We start from the raw sequence: 21,459 nt of genomic DNA on the forward strand, positions 1-21,459 counted from the left end.
ACTTTGGAACACCGCATTTTGCCTTGGGATCCAAATGTATGACTGTAAATGCGCAAATCCGTAGACACTTGGGCACAGGCATACCACACAGCAAGAGACGTGCCACTCTTGATTAGTGAGACTTCAGTCTGACCTTCCATTGAACCACCTCGTGCATTGAGTAACAAGGACAAGAAAGAGCATGGAGCTCTCTGCCCTGATGTCCATAAAGGTGGAAAGTTGTGAGCAATCCATCAGTGCCTGTATGTTCTGGCTCAGAAACCTCATTTTCTTGAAAGCCGCCTCATGGTTACAACATCAGTCAATGGCAGGACGCTGCCAGCTTCCCGCAACCGTCGACTCAGCTGGAGCCTCTCTGTATTACTTGATAGCTTTCTGTCAATGGGGTTACAGCTGCAGAGCATCCATAGTCTGTTATGCCAAAGCAGATTTATTGCAAGCTTAGGAAGAGAAAGCAATCAATAATAGAAAAAAGAAACATCCACTATCCTTAACAAACTGTGTGTGTGTGTGTGTGTGTGTGTGTGTGTGTGTGTGTGTGTGTGTGTGTGTGTGTGTGTGTGTGTGTGTGTCTTTATATCAATGTTGACCTTTCACCTTTTTAAGCTGTTAGCTCCCCTCTTCTTCATATATGTAACTGTTCCAGCCCATCAAAAAGCAACATAAATAATAAAACTGTGTCTCAGTTGTCTCATATTGACCACAATAATTTCAAGACATTTAAATTGTAGGGCTTGTATTATCACAATTAATAAAGTTATGGCCCAGACCCTTTAGACTTGTATTTGACCATCCCTAAAGAGAGCAACAGATAAATTATCAAAATGAGATGTGTCACCTTTTTCAGCCCTACTGAGTTTGCAGGTATGAAAATAAATGGTTTTGTTTTATTACTTTCAGGAGCTCAAGATGAATAAGATCAAACGTCTGTTGATAGCAGAATATGTAAAGCAGGGGTCTTCAACGTTTATTAAGCCAAGGACCCCTTAACTAAAAAAGAGACGGAGCAGGGACCCCCTACTACATATATTGTATAAAATGAAGTTGCTTATTAAACTGGGCCTACAATAACGTGTAGGCGACCTAAAGCCTTTATATACTGTATATATTTTTTGCATAGAATACCAAGCTATTAAAACAATAATTGTTGGCATGATTTTATAAATCATCTTTTAATATTAAACATGTGGCACAAGAATCTTACCTGTTTGCTTACCTGATTACCTGTATCGGTAGATGTCTATCTTAGCGACTACCTTACCTATAGGCCAGTGAGCCTATCATCAGTGGTGATTTAGATTTGCTAATAATATGTCAGAATTATCTTAAGACATTTTAATTTATGAAAAAACCTTTGACAATAATTTGGAGGCCCCCCTGCAGTGACTCTGAGGACCCCCTAGGGGTCCCGGACCCCCTGTTGAACATCTCAGACACAGAGTCGTTGAGAATGTTCAGGTTCGTGAGGGTTATATTCGATGACTTGACGGGAGAGAATAGATACTACCATCTATCTTCTGCAGGTTAAACAAAAGAAGCAAAGTTCCTAAACAGAAGAGGTGAAAGTAAAGGTAAAAGAACAAGGTCTTGATTGATTTAAGTAAGGCAGCAGAAAGACCCCCAAAATAATCTACAGCACAGAATGAGCATTGCATTGGAATCCTCTTTCTCGATATCTGTCTAATGTAAACTAAACATTCACTGACAATTTAGCTCTGGTTTGTCTGCCAACTCCTAAGAGTCTTTTGCCTGGCTTGATATTCTGCTATCTTCACCAGCCACTTGTTTACTTTGGCTCTCTGCCATTTCGTGCTGTCCAGGTAGTGTATAATCAGCTTGTATGAGCTTGAGGGCTGAGAGTTATTGTCTGCAGTTTTATGAACAATGTTTTAGTTTGCCAGGACCTAATATGTATACTGTGACCTCTCAGTTAGGGGATGGCAACAACATATCTAGAAGCAGCTGGGACTGCTGCATGAATTCTATCAAATACAATTAATTTGGATTATTTGCTTTCAGATAGGTTTGCTGCATGCAGCAGTGATGAATCTTTCACATTATGTGTAGATGAGGGGAATCTACATCAGCAACACAGGAAGAGGTTATTACCAGCAATACAGTCATGTATGATACATATTACTCACACTTTGGCAGCACTTTCAGAACCATCACACAACCTCAGTAGGCCTTACAATGGAAGTAATGTAGCTTGTCAGATCATTTTAACGTAACTTGCTAATTTTTAACCTGCCATACACAACCACAATTTCAGCTCATGTCCAATTAAGTAGTTACTCCCTGCTTCATATTTTTTGTGCTAAGCTATAGGCTAAACATACTGTATCCTGACCCTATCTTTCTCAGCTCATCTGCCACCTCATATTCTGCTGCCTGCTTCTCCAGCTCCACCTTGTTGGTTTATTAATCTGCTTAGAACCAGCTAATGGTATTATTGGCTATCAGAGCGCATGGGTATTGTCTTAACAATGACTACAGTCTCTAAGGGGGTTAGCCTTTTTCAGCCATGCTAGCTGCATTGCTCTGAATGGTTATGTCCAAGGTGCGATTTGCTGGGGGGAATGGATGCGTTGGATTTCCCCCTTTCTGGTCTAAATATCCCTGCCTCTGCTGAATTATTTTAATGGGGACTAAATGTGCCCCCCCCACTGAGTGAGCAATGCTACTACACCAATAGACCATATAATATATACCTAAAATAGAAGTATTTTTAACTAAGTAAAGCGCTGTAACATGAACAGTCTATAGTGCCATAATACAATAAAATCCAAGTGGCAGTTGCTGGTTGTATTTAGCCGCTACAGAGCTACAGGCACCACCAGATGACAGTCCTTTCAGGGGCCATGGTAGTTGAGTTTAGCCAGAAAAGGTGAGCGTCATGCGGTGACGATTAAGTTTAGGCACCAAAACGACTCGTTAAGTTTAGGAAAAAGATTGTGGTTAAAACACTCCTGAAGGTCGAACGAGCATTTCATGGTTGAAAGTATTTTGTTTTCGCCGTGAAATGAACTTTCCTCTGTGGCTTGAAATTTGTGTTGTTTTATGTTGACACCAGGTTGTGCTATTTCATTTTTTAAGATTCTTTAAGATTTAAGATTTCCTTTGAATATTGAAGTTCATAAATAAGTGTTTTGGCATAGCTGTCCGAGTGGCACTGTATCCATGGTAGGCCTATTGAAAGGGGAATTTAATTCTTGCATGTTTTGTTTTGCATGATCACAAATCGCATCCTGGTTATGTTGCTCTGTTGGTCGGTCCACCACTTTGGTCCAGACTGAAAAATCTCAACTATTGGATGGATCACTGTGATATTTGGTACAGACATTCATGTTTCCCTCAGGATGATAATAAATGATGATAGCAAATAACTTAGATTTTTCCTTTAGCGAATCTTCAATTCAAAATTTCTAAACTTTGGTTTAAAACAAAATACATTCAAAAATAATAACATTTCCCATCAGTCTCAGCTGGGCTTTTTGTTTAGTTCTAATTAGCAAATGTTAGCATGCTAACAAGCTAAACTAAGACAATGAACGTTGTAAAACATAGCTGCTAAACATCACAAGAATGCATCAATGCTAGCATTAGCATTTAGCTCAAAGCACTTGAGAACATATCAGCTATCTGCAAATTTTAAAACATGAGTGCCAACAACACTTTTGATATTTGAAACTGAAGGAAATTAAATTCAGTTATTTGATTTTTTTTGTCTCCTAGTGAAGTTTCATCTTTTACTAGAGCTTTGTGCAGTGTAACAATAACGTAGGACATTTTCCGCTCTATTAATGCTTGTATCATTTTGAGATACCAATGTGGCATAGGAACTTTAATTTCTTATACAATTACATTTTTAATTTTATATAAAGAGGTTCTTCTGTGACTTTTGTTGAAAGAGTCCCAGCTTCACAACAGACCGAGATCCAACAAAAAACAGGGCCAGCATTAGGGCATCAACAAATTACGCTCAACGAGAACAGGGATTAAAATGCAGTAAAAACAAAATATGGTCAGTCAATCTAACCTTCAGTCTCTTAAAGTCGCAATGTTTTGTTAAGAATGAGACAAGCAGGATAATAAAACAGACTAACAACTGTTCTTTCTCTGGGGAAATAAGAGTTAAGATGAGACAGAAGAGGAGCTTTGACACCTCCAGCTAACACTTCCAGCTAACAGTCATGCTGAAGTGTTGTTGGTTAAATGTTGGGTCTACTGATGTCGAGCCTGATGAGCTAAGTGACTCAGTGATAGATTCATTAGCTTGGGATCGAACTGGGACACCTTGCCATTGTGGGCTTCTTAATTATTTATAAGGATGAGCACATAGGACTTAAACCTGGATTTAAAGCCTTGTCTTGAGCCTGTTTTGGTTCTAATGAATGTTGAAAAGATCAAGAAACAATGTAAATGACTTTATGACTCACCTTATGCCTCTATAGAAATTAACATATTGCAAATATTGGACAGGAGTTGTTTTCTCCTCATTTAGACAAGTGGAAGAAAACCGCAACCCCATGGTCTCAATTTCACCTCTCTAACCTCCTCTGGGCCCCATTAGAAAAAACTTCTTATCATCACAATCAAGTTATTAACAAATCCGATAAATCACTTACAAAGAAATGATATGTTTAATCTGGAGTGGCTGTTTAAAATGGACACCACAGACTTTAAAAAACCTGATTCCTAATGGTCAATTAAATATTAAGGAATCCTGACAGTATAAACAGGAGGTTCTTATCACACTTTCTGATCCTGGCAAATAGAGAGCACTTTAAATATTGCATTGGTTTAGACTACTTGCTACGGCAATCTAAACCAATGCAATGCGTCAGTAACAGATTTTGTATCGTGTTTAAAAGTTAAATAAATGGAATGATTTGTACTTCTGCTAAAGGATGTTCTCTGGAAGCTTTACAGCTAGAGAAATGCGGCCCTGAATGCACACTGCATTTCTCTTTTCACCACCTGGAACATGAGGGAAATGAAACAAAATGAATTCAAGTCATATTTCAATAAAGAAGCGGCACGTGTGCCAGGTACATCTCGTTTGCTACTGATGCAGCTCATTGATACAAGGCAAGCAAAAACACATTTCACATCCAGGTCTGTGATTCAGTTTCCAACTAAATGTAAAACTTTTACTGCAAAACATTATTTTATCATTTTATTTTTTATTATTATCTATGATGGACAGGATAAAGGCCTGTATTTGTAAAGATTCAAACACATTTAACATTGCTACATGGAGGCTGACAAATCAATATTTAAAAGGAACAGTGAGGGTGGGGGGGGTCACTCATATTTATCAAGCACTGAGCTGTTATATGTTGATCCCTTGCTAATACAACACCAATGAGCCTGGTCCAACACAGTAAAGCAATTAAGCCAATCAAGACAAGACAATCAGGAGACAGTCAGAGAGACAGACACATGAGACTCTCTAATCAAAAGCTCCTTCTCAAAGTTACAACCCCATAATTCTGAAGCGATTCTTCACTATCTGAGAGAATTACTCCACTCTTTCTGTCAGGAGTTGACATTGTTACACATGGTTAATAGACCTTTGTCATAATGGATCATATCACGACATGCCATAACAGAACAAGCACAGGTGTGACTGTTAACCTAATGAATTGAAGGGTTCACCCAAGCTTTGCCAATCAGCTGGCATGCACAGCAGCAGGACCCTGGAAACTGGCTTTGCCATTGTTAGGCTGCGTTCCAGATACAATTTTTAGCTCGTAAGTTACGACTTCAAGTCACGACTCACAACTTAGTAGCGTTCCAGCCAACGTCACCACAAACTCTTCTAGCTGGCATTAGCTAGCGGCTACCTAACCTTGACATTAGCTAGCGCTAGCTGATACTAGCGATTTCTGGTCAGTGACCCGTCTATCACCAGCTATGTTGGTGATAGACGGGCCAAATCAACCAATCAGATCAATGATATATATGAAACTCTTGCCAAAACCAGTCGGGAGAAGAGCAAAAACATCTTTTCCTCCAAGAAAAGCCTCCAGTGCCGTTTTTTGCTCTTCTTTCAATGAAGGAATACTTTCTAATTCGGATAAAGCTTGCGCGATAGATACGCTCATCTCATCCGTGGAAGCCGCCACGTTGTTTAGACTGAACAGTCACTTCTCGTTGCGTCACACCTAAACCCGCCTCAAAACCAACACTGATTGGTCGGTCGTTTGGCGAACGGCTCCAAATTTTCTCTATCTCAAGATGCCAGACTGATCTGCGAGTGGAAAACTGGAGCTCGCGAGATCAGGACGGTCTCACGAGGCTACATATTTTGGGCTTCATTTAATAAACTTAACCTGTAGTAGTACACAATTGTATGTGTATTGTTTTCATTACAATGTGCGGAATTACTTTACGTTGCCTATTTATGTATATTTATTTCTATTTCTCACTGTTAATCACCGGCGTATTTACAGCATCAACAGGGGTCGCCATTGTTGTTTATGTGTGTGTGACGTCAAAAACTAACTGGGAGTACAATGATCTGGTACGAGTTCACGAGTAGTAAGTTACAGGTTTGACTGCTATTCCAGGGCACTTCCACTGGTAGAAGGTTGTGAAAACACGAGTTACGGGTTGCCTGGAACGCAGCCGGTACCTGATACCGAGACCTGCTTGATGAGGTGATCTCGATACGCTTTCAGTCAAACTCTAGAGCGGTTCGTTTGTGGTGAGAACGGGATCCGACCTCAAACCGCACCAACTATCAACTATCAAGCTCGCCGTCACTCGCATGTCCATGGTCAAACCAGCCGCCACTACCGTCTCAGTGACCAGAGCAGATGTAGTAATGTTGCACGCGAAACAATGTCTCATTATTTAAATGAAATGAGCTAGTTTGACCATGGAGATGCAAGAAATATTTACTAGTTCACACAGGACCTTCTTCTTGCTCCCGCCCCAGACACATCTGACCAATATATTGAGGAGTGAACGTTCTTGCATGATTTGTAATGACGCATTTTGGTACACACGCATTTTTTTTCCAGGTGTGTAACCAAACCAAACCAAAGGGAAATTGCTCCTAGTTTACAAACTCATCAACTGATTCGGACCAAAGCAAACAAACTAAAGGTGTGAAAACGCCCTTAGTACAACGTTGTTATTACTGATAGAAGCAATGGCTAAAACTGTGAAAGTAAGACAACTTGTAATAAACCCGAGTTATCCTTTTAATAATTATGCAACATGTAATCATGTATTATACTAAAGGATGCATTTGATTCCATATCTCTCAGGCCGTTATCATTATAAACAAACCCCATAAAAGATCAAAACCATCAATGAATTTATCATGCTCCAAAACCTTCAACAGGGACTTTCTTGTTTAGCATCTGAGACAACACTTTGCCTGCTCACAAATCTTGGCTTCTTCGTGAGGATTTGCAGACCTTAAACGTAATCATTTGATTGGTGGAGCTTGTTGGGGCAGTTTGGGATTAAAAACTGCCTGAGGGACTAAATTCAAGGCAATAAGAGATTAAGAGACTTTGTCACCCTCAAATGACGCAATCGCAACGTGCTGATCTGCTGCAGCGCATGTAACTGGGGTTTGTGCGCTCCTGAGACATCTTTTACTTTAATCTAAACAAACGGCATTGATTACATTTTGAGAACGTTTGTCACAGTGCATGTATATTTCAAATGTTCAGTGCTTCCTCTTTATTTACCCATTTTGTATGTGAAATGTATAATCAAGCCTGAACGCTGTCAATCGCCCAAGGTGAGGGCGCCCTATGTGGTATTGGATAGAGCTGCAGGGAACCTCCTTTTTTTTTTGCGAGGTCTGACCTTGCTATGCTGCTAAGGCAGCAGACCAAAACACCAGGAAGCCTTACCGCCATGACAGAATGGGAAGAATATAGATAGTTAAATGATGGCTTGGGGTTTAGGGAGGACAGATGGATAGGTGACAGGAGAATAATAGGGGTGGAAATAGGGGAAGGCTAGAGTTTCAGGAATAATAATATGGGTTGAGAGGAATAGTCGACAGGGAGACTCAGTGTTTGGACAGGAAGGGGATAAGGGAGAGGATGGATGAGGGAAGAGGTGATTACGTATTTGCCTCTGTAGAGTAGGGCTGTGCAATTAATCAAATCTTTAATCGTGATTACAATTTCAGCTCCTAACAATCACAAAAACGGAGTAATCGAGAAAAAATTTGCACATTATGTTTTGCAAGTAAACTCTTATTTTGTTTTGTGTTCTGAATGAGAAAAAAAAGTTAAAACAGGACAGACTGATCTCACTAAGTGGCGTATGTATGACACGCCAATTCGTATGCCTTTTTTGGGTGTTGTCAAGACGCATAATCGTTTTTTAGCGTGTTTATCAACGCCGTTTGGCCTCCATTGACCTACATTACATGTGAATTATTGCCATAGCGAGTAGTATGAAAGGACAGAGGGTTGGGGTGGCGGATGGGTAACACACAGGACTTTCACCTGTGAGAGCTAGGATCACGTCCCGTGTGTGGTGTTTATCAACCATTTTTTTTTTTGTAATAAAGCCTTCCCCAATGTTCTTTTCCTAAACCCAACTTTTTTTTTTTTTTTTTTTACACGCATGTGACGTTCTCGCGATATCACGGCACGTTCTTGCGATACCACATGGCGACGCCACATGGTATGTTTACATCAGCTGTATACAGCGTAGACATACACGTGGATAGCTCAAAATGCGTACAGATAACACGCCATTTGGCTTCAGGAAAGTGGCGTGTATGTTTACGCAAAGTCATGATGCCATGTTGAACAGGAAAAGTATTAAGGGAAATGTCACAGTTCAAGTTGTTTTCACTGCTGATTTTTTAACTGTTTCATTGTTTTTTGAATTCAATAAATGCAACATATTTCCAAGAGTCCAAGAGATGTGTAATGGTGTTAACTCATTTTAATATTGACCAAAATAATCGTGATTATGATTTTTTTCCATAATCAAGAAGCCCTACTGTAGAGTACTCTTCACTTCATTTCCCCAGCCTCGGTTCAGGAACACATCGTATCCTCTTACCCTAAAACGTTCTGCTGAATTCATCTAAAGTAATTCCCTCCTCTCATTCCCTTCCCCAAATGCAGGCAGACACACACACACACACACACACACACACACACACACACACACACGGACGGATGGACACTTGTCTGTCTGCAGCTGGATGTGGTCTGCGCTGTCTGGCAGCTAGAGTACTTTAGATCACCATGGATTATTATGGGATTTTCCCAACGGCCTCTAAAACCTCTGGCTTTCAACGTTCAGGCGATTTGACTTTTTGGAGCCATAATTAACATTTAGATTCCTCTCATACTCAGCCAGCCATGACGTAGCCATCGATTTACTCCGGGGTTTCAACTTGCTCATAGCATGGCAGACATGCATACGCAACATTTCAGACATGATAAGGTTTTAAAGCTGAACCACAGGTCTTTAATGTATCCTTAAAAACTGAAAACTCACAGTATTAAAATAGTCAGACAGTCATCACATATTGATGTGATAAAAGACACTGCTTACATATTTAAATGTAATTTATATCAAGAAACCATAATGAGACAGAGAAAGACAATGACATAACAATGAATATAAGGGAGAAACATAGGATAGAAACTTTTTTGTCCAGCTTGGTGTCCACAAAGAAGGGACTCCAGCCCCATCCACTGTGAGGTGAAATCACTGCATGCGACAGGTGCCTCAGAGAGGAAAGACCGACTTAAACAGCAGATATTAAAAGTAATAATGCAGAGACAGAACGTTCCAAGAAGCTTGTTCTTATATTAATATTGTTTCAAGTCAAAGAACAGACTCTTTAATGGTCATATAATGAGAACAGAAAAGCTTTTTATCTTATTTTGCCTCAGTAATTGCTAGAAAAACTTGTTTCCAAAGATTCAGAGATTTCCTTTTTATTCTTGGGACAGAAATGCAAAAGTGTGATGGTATGAGCCCAAGCACTTACTGATGCATCAGCAGAGGCCATTTTGAAGAAAGATCTGTCTTGAAATAGGTACATGTAGTTCAGTGGAGGCAATATTCTTGTAATATCTTAAATGTGTAAATCAAATGAGAGTTTCTACCCTTTTCAAATGGAGATTTCTTCAACTTCTCTTATGTCAGTTCAGTAGGTGCAGGGCATTAAACTACCAAATGACAAACCCCGTTCTAAAATCAGTTTAGTTTCCTACGGTATTGTGAACATTTGGTGATTGTGGAGCAAATATGATGGCGGGAAACTCAGCAGGAAAGCAAACTCAGGAGGAAAGGACAGTCCAACAAACCAACATTGCTGAGCACACAAAGGAATAACTAGGGTCAGTGTGACTTTACTTGTTTGGTTTTCATTACAATGAGTTTCAGATAAGACAGCAGAAAGAAACATGGCACCTTTCTTAAGTTAGAATGGAAGAAAACCTGATTGCACTTCTCTATCAGATTAACTCCATTATTTAAGCACTGGTTGGGCCTGCAAGTAGATAGCTAAGAAGCCTGCACACACCCACACATACATACTGATAAACAAAACTATACTCAACGAGGTCCATGACTGCTCTGAAAGACGCCACCCATCAAGGGATCAACGGACGTCAGTAAATCCATTACTAAAAATACTTGCCAATCCTTTGGGATTACTACGCGTAGCAAGTGGACACTGTGTATGCCACAAATCTGGAATTAGGCATTGAAAGGCTGTCAATGAATGGTGCATCAACACCTGATCCACTGTCTGGGCATATGTGTCCTCAGGGCAAAGGTGCATGGAACTGTGTCACTTCAACAGACCTGCAACACGTTACACTGCACTTTGTCAACTTTCTTGAAAAAGGTTAAAAGACACTTAAAAGAAGTTAAACTTCATGGAGAAAATAGGTGCTTAAATGCTTTATACATTCTGTAGAAATGTGGTTGCAATTGATTAAAATAGATATGCAGAAAAGTAAAATCCAATGAAACCAATAGGCAATAATAACCCAATAGGCAATAGTGTTGCAGTTTGGAGTATTACTAATAAAACTATTTTGTTTTTTTCATGATGGTTTTTGGAACATGCAACAGTGTTTCACATTGTGCTACATGTTCCTCCATCATGTTGGATGGGGACCAGATACTTGGGTGAGGTACTGTTTACAATACACAGTGAGCTCTAACATTATTTACCTGTAATATCCCACAATTATTTGTCTTCCCAAGCTAATCAGGATCAGGTGTTGGATCACTCTATTGTCTGAGAAAGCTGGGTTGCATCCAGGTGAGGCAGGCAGCTCACTAGGGTTTTAGGAACTCACTCCTGCTACGGCTCAATTACATACAACACAATAATCTGGTGTCCACCTCAGCATGATGGAAGACATGTAGCCCAATGACAAACACTGTTGCATGTTCGAAAACATAGTAAAATATATATATATATTACTAATACTCCAACAAACTTTGCACCTCCACTGAGTCTGTGTCCTCAAATCCTCTGACGAAACTCAGTATTTGTATATTTTTATAAGGGATTTTACTTTTCTGCATATCTATTTTAATCAATTGCAACCACATTTCTACAGAATGTATAAAGCATTTAAGCACCTATTTTCTCCATAAAGTTTAACTTCTTTTAAGTGGCTTTTTTTTCCTCAAGAAAGTTGACAAAGTGCAGTGTAACATGTATTGCAGGTCTGTTTAAGTGACACAATTCCAGGCACATTTGCCCTGACGGACAGCAGTGGCAGGACAGTGGATCAGGTGTTGATGCACAACTGACAGCCTTTCAATGCCTAGTTCCAGATTTGGGGCATACACAGTGTCCACTTGCTACGCATAGTAATCCGGCAAGTGTTTTTAGTAGTGGATTTAATGACATCCATTGATCCCTGATTTATTTCACTATACTTAATTCTGGCACTTTGGTAACTAAACGTCTACTCCAAATCGGTTTAGAATTTGAATGTAGTGTGTTGAATGGGTGGGGCACAGCGCTACTTTGCAGACCACGCCATAAATCCATGACAACCAGTGAGAACTAACCAGTGCTTATACTGCATTCATGTCATACCAGAATCACGAAAACTCTGTAGCTACCCTTTTCATATTTGAAATTCAAGGTAATCAAACTCAAATGTAACGGATGTAGTGGTATTATGTCAATACACACTATTTTTAATGGCCAACCTCTACAACTGTCTTGAGATGATGGAGTGATAAAGTTGTAAACATGGGACTTTTTCCACCTCTACCATCTAATAACATGAATGTGGCCTCAACAGTGTTTAATTTCAAGTCGTCGTGGGATCCATCTAGTAAACAGGTTCATGCGCGATTCAGGCGCTGGTCAACTTTTTTCAGATATTTCCTTCATACTGTGCAGCTTTAGCCACTGACAATCCTACAAGACCTCATTAGCTTTGAAGCACACACACTCTCGTTCTCATGTAGTGTGTTGATAAGCAGTAGATGACCATTAATTCATAGAAAGGAGCAAGAGTGTTCTGGTGGCTGCATAATCTGTAAAGGTTAAAGAAGTGCTCAACTGTGTGGCTCTAATTATGATATGGTAATGCCAACTCTCACATTAACCACACTGACATGTAACTTGTTTACTTGTTTGATTGATTGATGCATTAAGTCCCACCCCACTATCCTGTTGCAACTGACAATCAAGTTAGGGAAATGGTTTTGTTCTGCAAATGTTTCATTCTAACTTCTAATTTTTGCTGAAATATTTTAGTGTTTTACTTTGTAAGTGGATGAGTGGACGAGTTCACTGGTGAGGAAATGCAACAATGGGACAGTGTGTTTTTGTACACTAACTGGGTTACCCGTTTTGACAAACATATACCCCTTCATTTGATCATAATCATCTTCTTGATTGAGCGTTGTAATGCTCTCATTTGTTTCTACCAGTCAGTTTGCTGATTGAGTCAACCTTGACCTTCGGCTGGTGCCCGTCCAATGCCTCAACGTCATCGCTGAGGTCCATGATACCCTGATAGTCTCAGCTGGAGACTGACCAAAGCTTGCAATCATGTTACAACACCATCTGCCCAGCTCCAATCATGGCTTAATTAAAGCAGTCAATCATGGTACAAGAGTCCAAAGAGGACAAGTGGTAGTCACGTTTGGCCCAGGAGGTGGAAGATTTATATTTTTAAGTTGTGTCAGTTATTGAGCTTGGTCCCTCAGATGTTTCAGTGAAACTAGCGGGGATTTGCAACTTTCACTTCCTAAAATGTACTCTGCACTTGATATGGAAAGACTTCTAAAACAAAGGACACTACAGTACAGTACAGATGATGTATTCCAGTAAACGTATTACAGTGTAAAAAATAAACAAAAACCTTTTTTTCTCCCATTTTGTTGCAAGCATCAGCTAAATGATGCCTCAAAATATTGTGAGTAAAAGAAACAAAGCCTCTCTAAAGGATAAGCTCGCTATACATTAAATGACTTTGAGAAAATGAGAAGGAGCCGATGGGGGCATTGTAACATAATGCTGCCATCCTGTAGCTGGCTGATGCTATTTGTGGCATAAGCAATGGCTGGCAGAGCGGGGGCATGTATTGTTTCATGTCCAGATGAGGTATTGACTGTAAGCAGAGATGACTGGACGTAATCTTAGAGACACAATGCAATTTCAGCATGGGGCCATCATAAGAAATCAGGAACCCATTTTGTCATGCAGAAAGCAGGATATTTGGCTCACCATTTTATTAATATTCTGTACTATAATATAAGGCAGGATTAAATCCCACTGGGATCAGCTTTAACAAGAAACAACATACAGTGTATTCAACTTTTTTAATGTAAATTTCCAAACTGCATAAGGTTAGAAATCTCATTGAGAAATCTCAAAGCTCACTGATATCTCAATTTCCACTTTAAGTTTGATTATAAAAGGAAATACAATAGTTTACCATTCAGTTTTGACATTTGTAACTAGAGCATCACACCCCGCACTCAAAACTACTCAATGTTTTATTGGAGGAATTATCCTGCCGATTCAGATGCATGACGACACTGTCTTTTAGCAGATTCAGTCTCTCTCTCTCTCTCTCTCTCTCTCTCTCTCTCTCTCTCTCTCGCTCTCTCTCTCTCTCTCTCTCTCTATATATATATATATATATATATATATATATATATATATATATATATATATATATATATATATATATATATATATCTCTCTCTCTCTATATCTCTCTCTCCGTCATTTGTTCCTTGTGTGTTTGTGTAACCTGTCCCCTTTCCAGGTTACTTGGTGAGAGGAGATCATGTGACTCAGTCTCTAGCTGTTTGGCGGCACCTGGAAGCTGCTTGACATCCTCCTGGATACTTCTTTCTCATAGTTCACATTCTATTTCTTATGTTAGTGTACTCTGTACACATGACATCTACTGTATTGCAAGTCTCTCCTTCCTGGGAGAGGTATCCCTCCTCAGTTGCTCTTCCTGCCCTTTTTTATTCTAAGGTTTTGTTTGGGGGCATTTTATCCAAAGCGAGGGTAAAAAAGGACAGGGAGTGTCGTGTGGTGTACAGATTGTAAAGCCCCCTGAGGCAAATTTGTAATTTGTGATGAGATTTGACCAAACCTAAAATGAAGGTTTACCTTACATGAATCCATCTGACGCTTGTCCCCCTACTGGTACATGTATCCTTGTTGTATTTAGTCCCTGACATGTGAATGGACCATCTGGGATTTGTACTTTGTTAAATATCAGTATTACTTTAAGCCATAAATCTTATGCAATGTTTTTTTCCCCTCCCTGACCCGATTAACTATGAAACTGAAGTTACAAAAGCGTTGTGTAGGGGAAACATTTGCCAACACACATGCACATGCCAACTAATCCAACCCAACACAAACCCAGCTGAGAGAATAAAGGCACACAAAAAAATCAAGGGATGTCTGTTTCAATTACGTTAATATTTGGATCATTACATAATAATCCACTTCCAAACATGCAACATTTCTGAGCTAATGTTGTCTCTAGTGATGTACACAGCAGCTGCGGTTTTGTGTTGCCATGAAAAGACGTGAAAGCGTGTGGGTTCAGTGCGGGTATGTAATGCCACAATGTTGAGAGAGTCTCTGTTTTACTGAATGGTGCTCTCTCACGGTTCTAGGAAGTGTTCCTATTATTATTCTTTTTATAAAGATTAATTAAAGCAAGCTCTAAATGGTTCACTATGCACATCTTTATTCAAAAAATCAAGCAAGAATTTGAATAGGGGTGCACGACTCAGAAAATGTCACGATTCGATTCAATATTGATTTTTAGGCTCAAGATTTGATTCAAAAACGATTGTCGATTAAAAAAAAAATGATCCACAGTATGTAAATGTAGTTACGTTTCCCATGTGATTGCAGTAGACATACAATTAAAAAGAAAAGAAACGCAACAAATTAAATGTAGTTTGATATTACTTTATATGTCTTCGTACAAAAATAAAAACTTTTGCAACTAAAAACTGCAAAGTGCCGGCCAGCTTTCAAATACATTTAGTTCAAGTATAAAATAAAACTGTTAAATAAAATGAGCTTTTCGTTCAGAGTTCGATGGGAGTTTAGAGCATTGAGAGTGCGTTGGTTGACTGGCATGTTAGGTACTTTAGGTTGTTGTTCGTCCACATCTTTAATGTTAATCTCTGGGTGATGGTGTACCATGTGAGTTCTCAAGTTTGTGGTGTTTCCAAAATACTTAACTTTTCCTATCAAGTTCCATCTTCCCCTCGAGGTTATAAAAGCCGAAATGCGCCCAAACTCTCGCCTTCAATAAGGATGGAGCAGGTTGAATAATTATTTCTGTGAGGTTTGCCATTGTTTGTGCCCACTAAACTACTTCTGCTACACTCGTTCTTCTTTGAGTGCCCAGGCGTCAGTGTGAATTTGACGCAGCACCATCTATGGGAATGGCGAGCTAAACTCATTTCAGGACAATAGTATACACGCCATTACAAAACGGAATTGATTTTTTGGAATTCTATGAATCAATTTTGAATCGGTAGAGCTTGAATCGTGATTCAAATGTGAATCGATTTTTTTGCCTAAATGTTAATGAACGTTTTAACTCACAATAAAAAGCAGAATAAAATATACAGATACAAGTATCTGTCTGTACCTACAGCAGTGGGTTGAACAATTCAGATTCTTTAGGTATGTAAAACATGGCAATACCTCAATGGAAAAATTCTATTTTACAAGTTAAAGAGTAAAAGAGTGTTATATTATTCAACCTTTAATTACTGGATTATTATTGCTAATGCATTAATGTGTAAGCAGCTTTTAGTTATTTTAGTTTGTCAAGATGGAGCTAATTTTACTAATTTATACACTGTTAGTAGTTAGTAGTTTAATCTATAACAATGTATGGTATTCTATAAAAGGATTATGTTTTGTATAAAAATATCTTAATCTGAAAAGTAACTAAAACTATTAAATGAATGCATAGTGCAGTCAAAAGTAGTCCTGCTCTCTTCGCTCTCTGAAATACATTTTTTTCAATACTAGAATAAGTAAGTATATTTACTCAAGTACTTTATTTAAGTAAACATTTGAGGTACTTGTACTTTGCTTAAGTATTTTTTTTTCAAACTTTTAGTCGGATAATCAACTAGACGATTGACAGAAATGAATTGGTAACTATTTTGATATTGTTTAAGTGATTTTGCATGCAAAATGCCAAACATTTCATGGTCCGGGCTTCAGGAATTGTAGGATTTGCTGCAAAATTTTTTTTTATAATATTGAGGTTTGGACTGTTGGTTGGACAAAACAGGCATTGTGAAGGTGTCACTGGGCTCTGGATTTGTGATGGAATTTCTCACTGTTATCTGAAGTTTTACAAACCAAACGATCAATAGATGATATGTTGATTTAACAAAGTTTGTACGCTTTAAGAGATGCATTAGAGGAGTCCCTAAATGTTTACAGTATGTCATAATACATTCTGCAGACATTACCTAATTAACTGTGGTTTAAAATGCACCATGCAGATGATTATTATTATTATAATAATATTTGGACCATATTACCTACTTGCAATGCATAATGAAGCTTGGGTTGCTTATATGCAAACAAGTGCTTCTATCTATGCAGTCAGTGCATCCACACTCTAAATGTTGGATCATATCTGCAACACTTTAAAATGTGTGATTTCCACAAGATGTTCAACTAGTTTTCTCATATGACCAGTGGCACAAACTATGATCACACCGGCATCACAGTCTGTTTCAACGTGTTGTCTTCTATTATCACTCCTCAGTAGGAAACAAACCTGCCGCCAGTCGAGCCACAGGAGGCACACATGCTTTGTCAATAGATAAAAAAAACAGGTCTTCATTAACTTCATATACCATGCGCTCTGCTCCTATAATATCGGCTTCCTCCCGCCATGTGTGATGCTGGTGACAGAGGAGCGGAGAGGTGACGGAGCCACATTATGTAAATAAGGTGCAGGGGCATGTGCCAGTTAAACCGCAGTGCCGTGCGAAGTGAGACAGAGGCTTTGGACGGTAGAAGCCGGGGCCGTCGGTAGATGGCGGTAACCCAAGAAATCTGATCCACAGGGTTCTCGGGCACTCTGTCTCAGTTTGCAGCACTCGCACTGAACGCGGAGGAGCTGAACAGTTTGAAGGACATAATAAAATTAGAAAGAACAGGAGAGCTCACGGCGGGTCCTCTCGAGTTTTGCGCGCAGCCCTCCCGAGCAGGAGACGCAACGCTTTGCCACAAAGAAATACGGGAAAACTAAAAACACCATGGAAGACAAATCGAATTCGTTCTCCAGCAACAAGGAGGAGAAGGCGGATGGGAATAATGTTTTTCAGAGGCAAGACTCGATACAGAAAAATAACACGGGAAGCCAGAAGGACCACGGCAACTCAGTGGGCTTCAAAGGGGAGCGGGAAGAGGCCATGGTCGGTTTTGACGATCTGGACGGGGCGGCAAGGCAACATGGTTTTATGCAGAGGCAATTTGGGGCCATGATGCAGCCCGGAGTCAATAAGTTCTCCTTGCGTATGTTCGGCAGTCAGAAAGCCGTGGAGAAAGAGCAAGAGAGGGTTCAAACGGCCGGATACTGGATCATTCATCCATATAGCGATTTTAGGTAAGCGCTGGAAAAGACACCTGCTCACCCCCCCTCCCTTTTTATCCACCCCTCCCGTCACCCGAGGGTCTGCAAGCTATACACTTTCACACATAACGCTCTGTCATCGGCACACACACACACACACACACACACACACACACACACACACACACACACACACACACACACACACACACACACACACACACACACACACAGAGCCTGCCCCGACGCGCACGCTAATCTACGTCTGTATTTAAGCAATCAGGCTTCCGCTGGCTGAAGGCTTCACTGACAAAATGTGCTCAGTGAGCGTATGTTTAATTGCGGCATTTTTATTATAATAGAGAGGGACGCGTTAAGGCTACAAAGGTGTATCGGTGAGATGTCCTTGGAAAAAAGGATGGTGAATGTCATACACACACACACACACACACACACACACACACACACACACACACACACACACACACACACACATACACACACACACGCACACACCTTTTCTGATTGTTTCACAATAACAGCACAGTGTCAGGTCCTCATTGCGACATAGGGGCGGCAGTACCTGGATACAACGTGCCAATGCCATTGCACCATCACCGTTGTAAACATTTCATTGTAGGCGGCGGTATAAGACGACGGGCCTGTGTGCAAAAATGCACAGAATGCGGTAAAATCGTGCGGGGAAACGATTATTAAGGAGAAAATGGCCGTGTTTTGAATTAATCAGTCAAAATTGATATGGCAAACATTTGACAGTACTAATGAATGAGTGACGTGTATTGAGGGAGGAAATGTGATGGAATGTGCTTGTTTCAAAAGGAGCTGATCACGCCACACTTCCTTCCTTGGCATTCACTAAATGCCACAGTGACATGATTCTTATGTATTTGTTCTTTTTCACTCTCTCATCTGAACAACCACATATACTGCATTGTCCTAAAGAGCGAGGCACCAACTGCCTGATAAAAGAGTAGCCCCATATATTCACACCTTCATGATAAGTAGTGTTGCAAATGAGCCCAGCCACTGTGGGTTTAGACAAGCTGCTTCTAATTTGCTTTAGTTTGTTTAACAATTTCTGGCACAGTGCGTTAAAATGGTAAACAAATGAGATCAGGTACAACCAGGACTGGTTCTCCACAAGCGGCATGTTTACAGTTCATCACTCAACCAATTAAGCATCTCATCTGGTCCAGTCTCTGTACCTGTGTCCCCTGACACAGCTTGATGGTGACAATCATCCCTGTTTTCCATTGAAGTGACATGTAACGTGCCAGGACACGTTGATCCCTTGCCTGTAACACGGAGCTGTCCATGGTCCTGAACACAGCAGACCTGAGTATGCAGCACTCTTTTTCCTCTTAGCTTTCATGCTACTGCTTCAGAGTCTGCAAGCTGAATTCTAACATTAAGAATTGATAGTTACAATTGCACTTTTATGACTGTGTAGCGTCGCCTTACTTTTATTGGTATGGAATGATTTTAATGCAACCATGAGATAAAATACATCACGATGCTAACTAGGATATCCTACACTCACCCACACAAAGACGCAGACATATGCACATGCCCTTGTGCTCACACAGATGTACAATGATGGTGGGCAAGGATTAGTAGCACAACACAACATAGTCAATGAGTTTAGCAGTCTCTGAAAACAAATATGTAAGGAGATTGACCCCACTCTACAAGATGGCCAACGTTTTAGAACTGAACAATTCAGTGATATGCATGCCTTTTTCACAGCTGGCAGTTAATTAGTTGTCTTAAGTGTATTGGCTGTATTTGTGATCCACTGTATGCTGAACCTTTTTCAAAGAGATTTAGGGGTAAAGTGCAGAGAAAAATCTCCATAATGGGAATTAATGCATCAAGTTACTGTAGTACACCTACAGTATTTATCTTTTAGAGCATATTCTAAATATGAGACATATTGTGCTATCAATTGGGATTTTTTTTTTTTCATTTAATCTCTGCTCAAGGAGATTGGCCTGGTAATGACCCCCTAAGGTTCCTTACTCGTGACATTTTCCAAAGGGCATTTTTTTCAGGAAGTCCTTGTCCTCTAGCCAGTATAAAGACACAACCCCTTGCAGTGAGATTGCATCGTGACTTGTACTGTGAGGTTATAGCCCAGTGCTTCAAGCTACCTATCATGCTAATGGAGGTGCAAGAGTACACTTTGTTTGGCAGGTCGACTTGTACTGTAGTTTAAAAGGTAATCTAGTTCTCAACTGTGGGGCTTAACTTAACCACCAGTTATTTTAGTTTGTGAATAGTTTTCTATATAATTATATGAAACCTTTACTGTCCCCCATTCCTTTCTATACTGTGGCAGAAATTTGTGTGACCAAAAAGAGAAAACACCGTATGGTCTTTTAATGAAAACTCTTACGTAAGTTCAACCCATGAATGACACCACTATTCACACGGGCTTTATATCGCTTTGTGGGAGTGTTTGAAACTCAATATCCAACATATTCTTTGTACACAGTGGCTGCTTAAAGATTAATGGCAGGTTATAGTAATATTCATTATTCATAGATTTTTAGAGAGGCCTCATGCATGGCCTCATACACCTCGGGTTATGCTAAGGAGAGGCCTTTGTCGTAATCTGAAAGACTCTCAATGTTGTTTTCTTTCAGAGTTAAAGAGGGCGTCTGTTTGGCCAAGACAGATGGGTTTGTTTTATCCATTACATAGTAACATCTGATCATTGTTAAAATGACACATTCCTGTTCTTGCTCGCCATATTTTTTCTTGCCATTTAATCTTGTCATGCTACCTAGAATGTATCTATAGAAAAGTAGTAAAAGTTTTTTTCTTTCTTGCAATCTTTCAGGGTCATTTAAAATTACATGTTTTATTTAGGATCCAGTAACAGGAACATTGTTGCCGATTCCAACAAACCTTTTGCCCTCCAAGAGACAGATCCACAGAGAATGATGTTAGGTTGATGATCTGTACTCATATGCTGCATTTTAATAACCATCAGTCATAGATGACCTTGACCTCCATTAATTTGATCGGAAGTCCGAATCCCTTTATTTCCCACTGTATACATCCAAACGGGTATGTCAACTCTTGTAGCACAGTATAATCGTCACATTGCAGATTGGATAGGGTCGGGCTGTGCTGAGTAAGACTGTATGGGGTTCCCTCTGTTGCTTGGCAGCAGAGGTCTGGCATTGATTAGGATGGAGCACTTGTTGTAGAGAGGAAACCTACAAGAACAAATGAGCTGGCTTGATATAGAGCAGGATTGTTCGGCTGAATCTAGTTTATTGATCTACAAGAGGGCTGGGCTTTTTGGGTTCTACAGCTCTGAGCTCCCGTTTTAGTT

At 39.8% G+C, this 21,459-nt stretch overlaps 1 protein-coding gene across 2 annotated transcripts in view; it reads left to right on the forward strand.

Annotated features, from left to right (window-relative positions):
* Positions 1-21,459, forward strand: part of LOC116062901 (potassium/sodium hyperpolarization-activated cyclic nucleotide-gated channel 1) — a 109,471-nt gene that overhangs the window by 23,072 nt on the left and 64,940 nt on the right. The window contains exon 1 of one of the 2 annotated variants that reach the window (XM_031317676.2): positions 17,779-18,128. The exons of the other annotated variant lie outside the window; for it this stretch is intronic. Within the exon in view, the coding sequence (XP_031173536.1) occupies positions 17,779-18,128 (350 nt within the window). Of the gene's footprint in view, positions 1-17,778; positions 18,129-21,459 lie in introns of those variants that run through there. 2 annotated transcript variants of the gene reach the window in all.

Source organism: Sander lucioperca, chromosome 14 (genome assembly GCF_008315115.2).
Source record: "Sander lucioperca isolate FBNREF2018 chromosome 14, SLUC_FBN_1.2, whole genome shotgun sequence".
NCBI classification, from domain to species: domain Eukaryota; kingdom Metazoa; phylum Chordata; class Actinopteri; order Perciformes; family Percidae; genus Sander; species Sander lucioperca.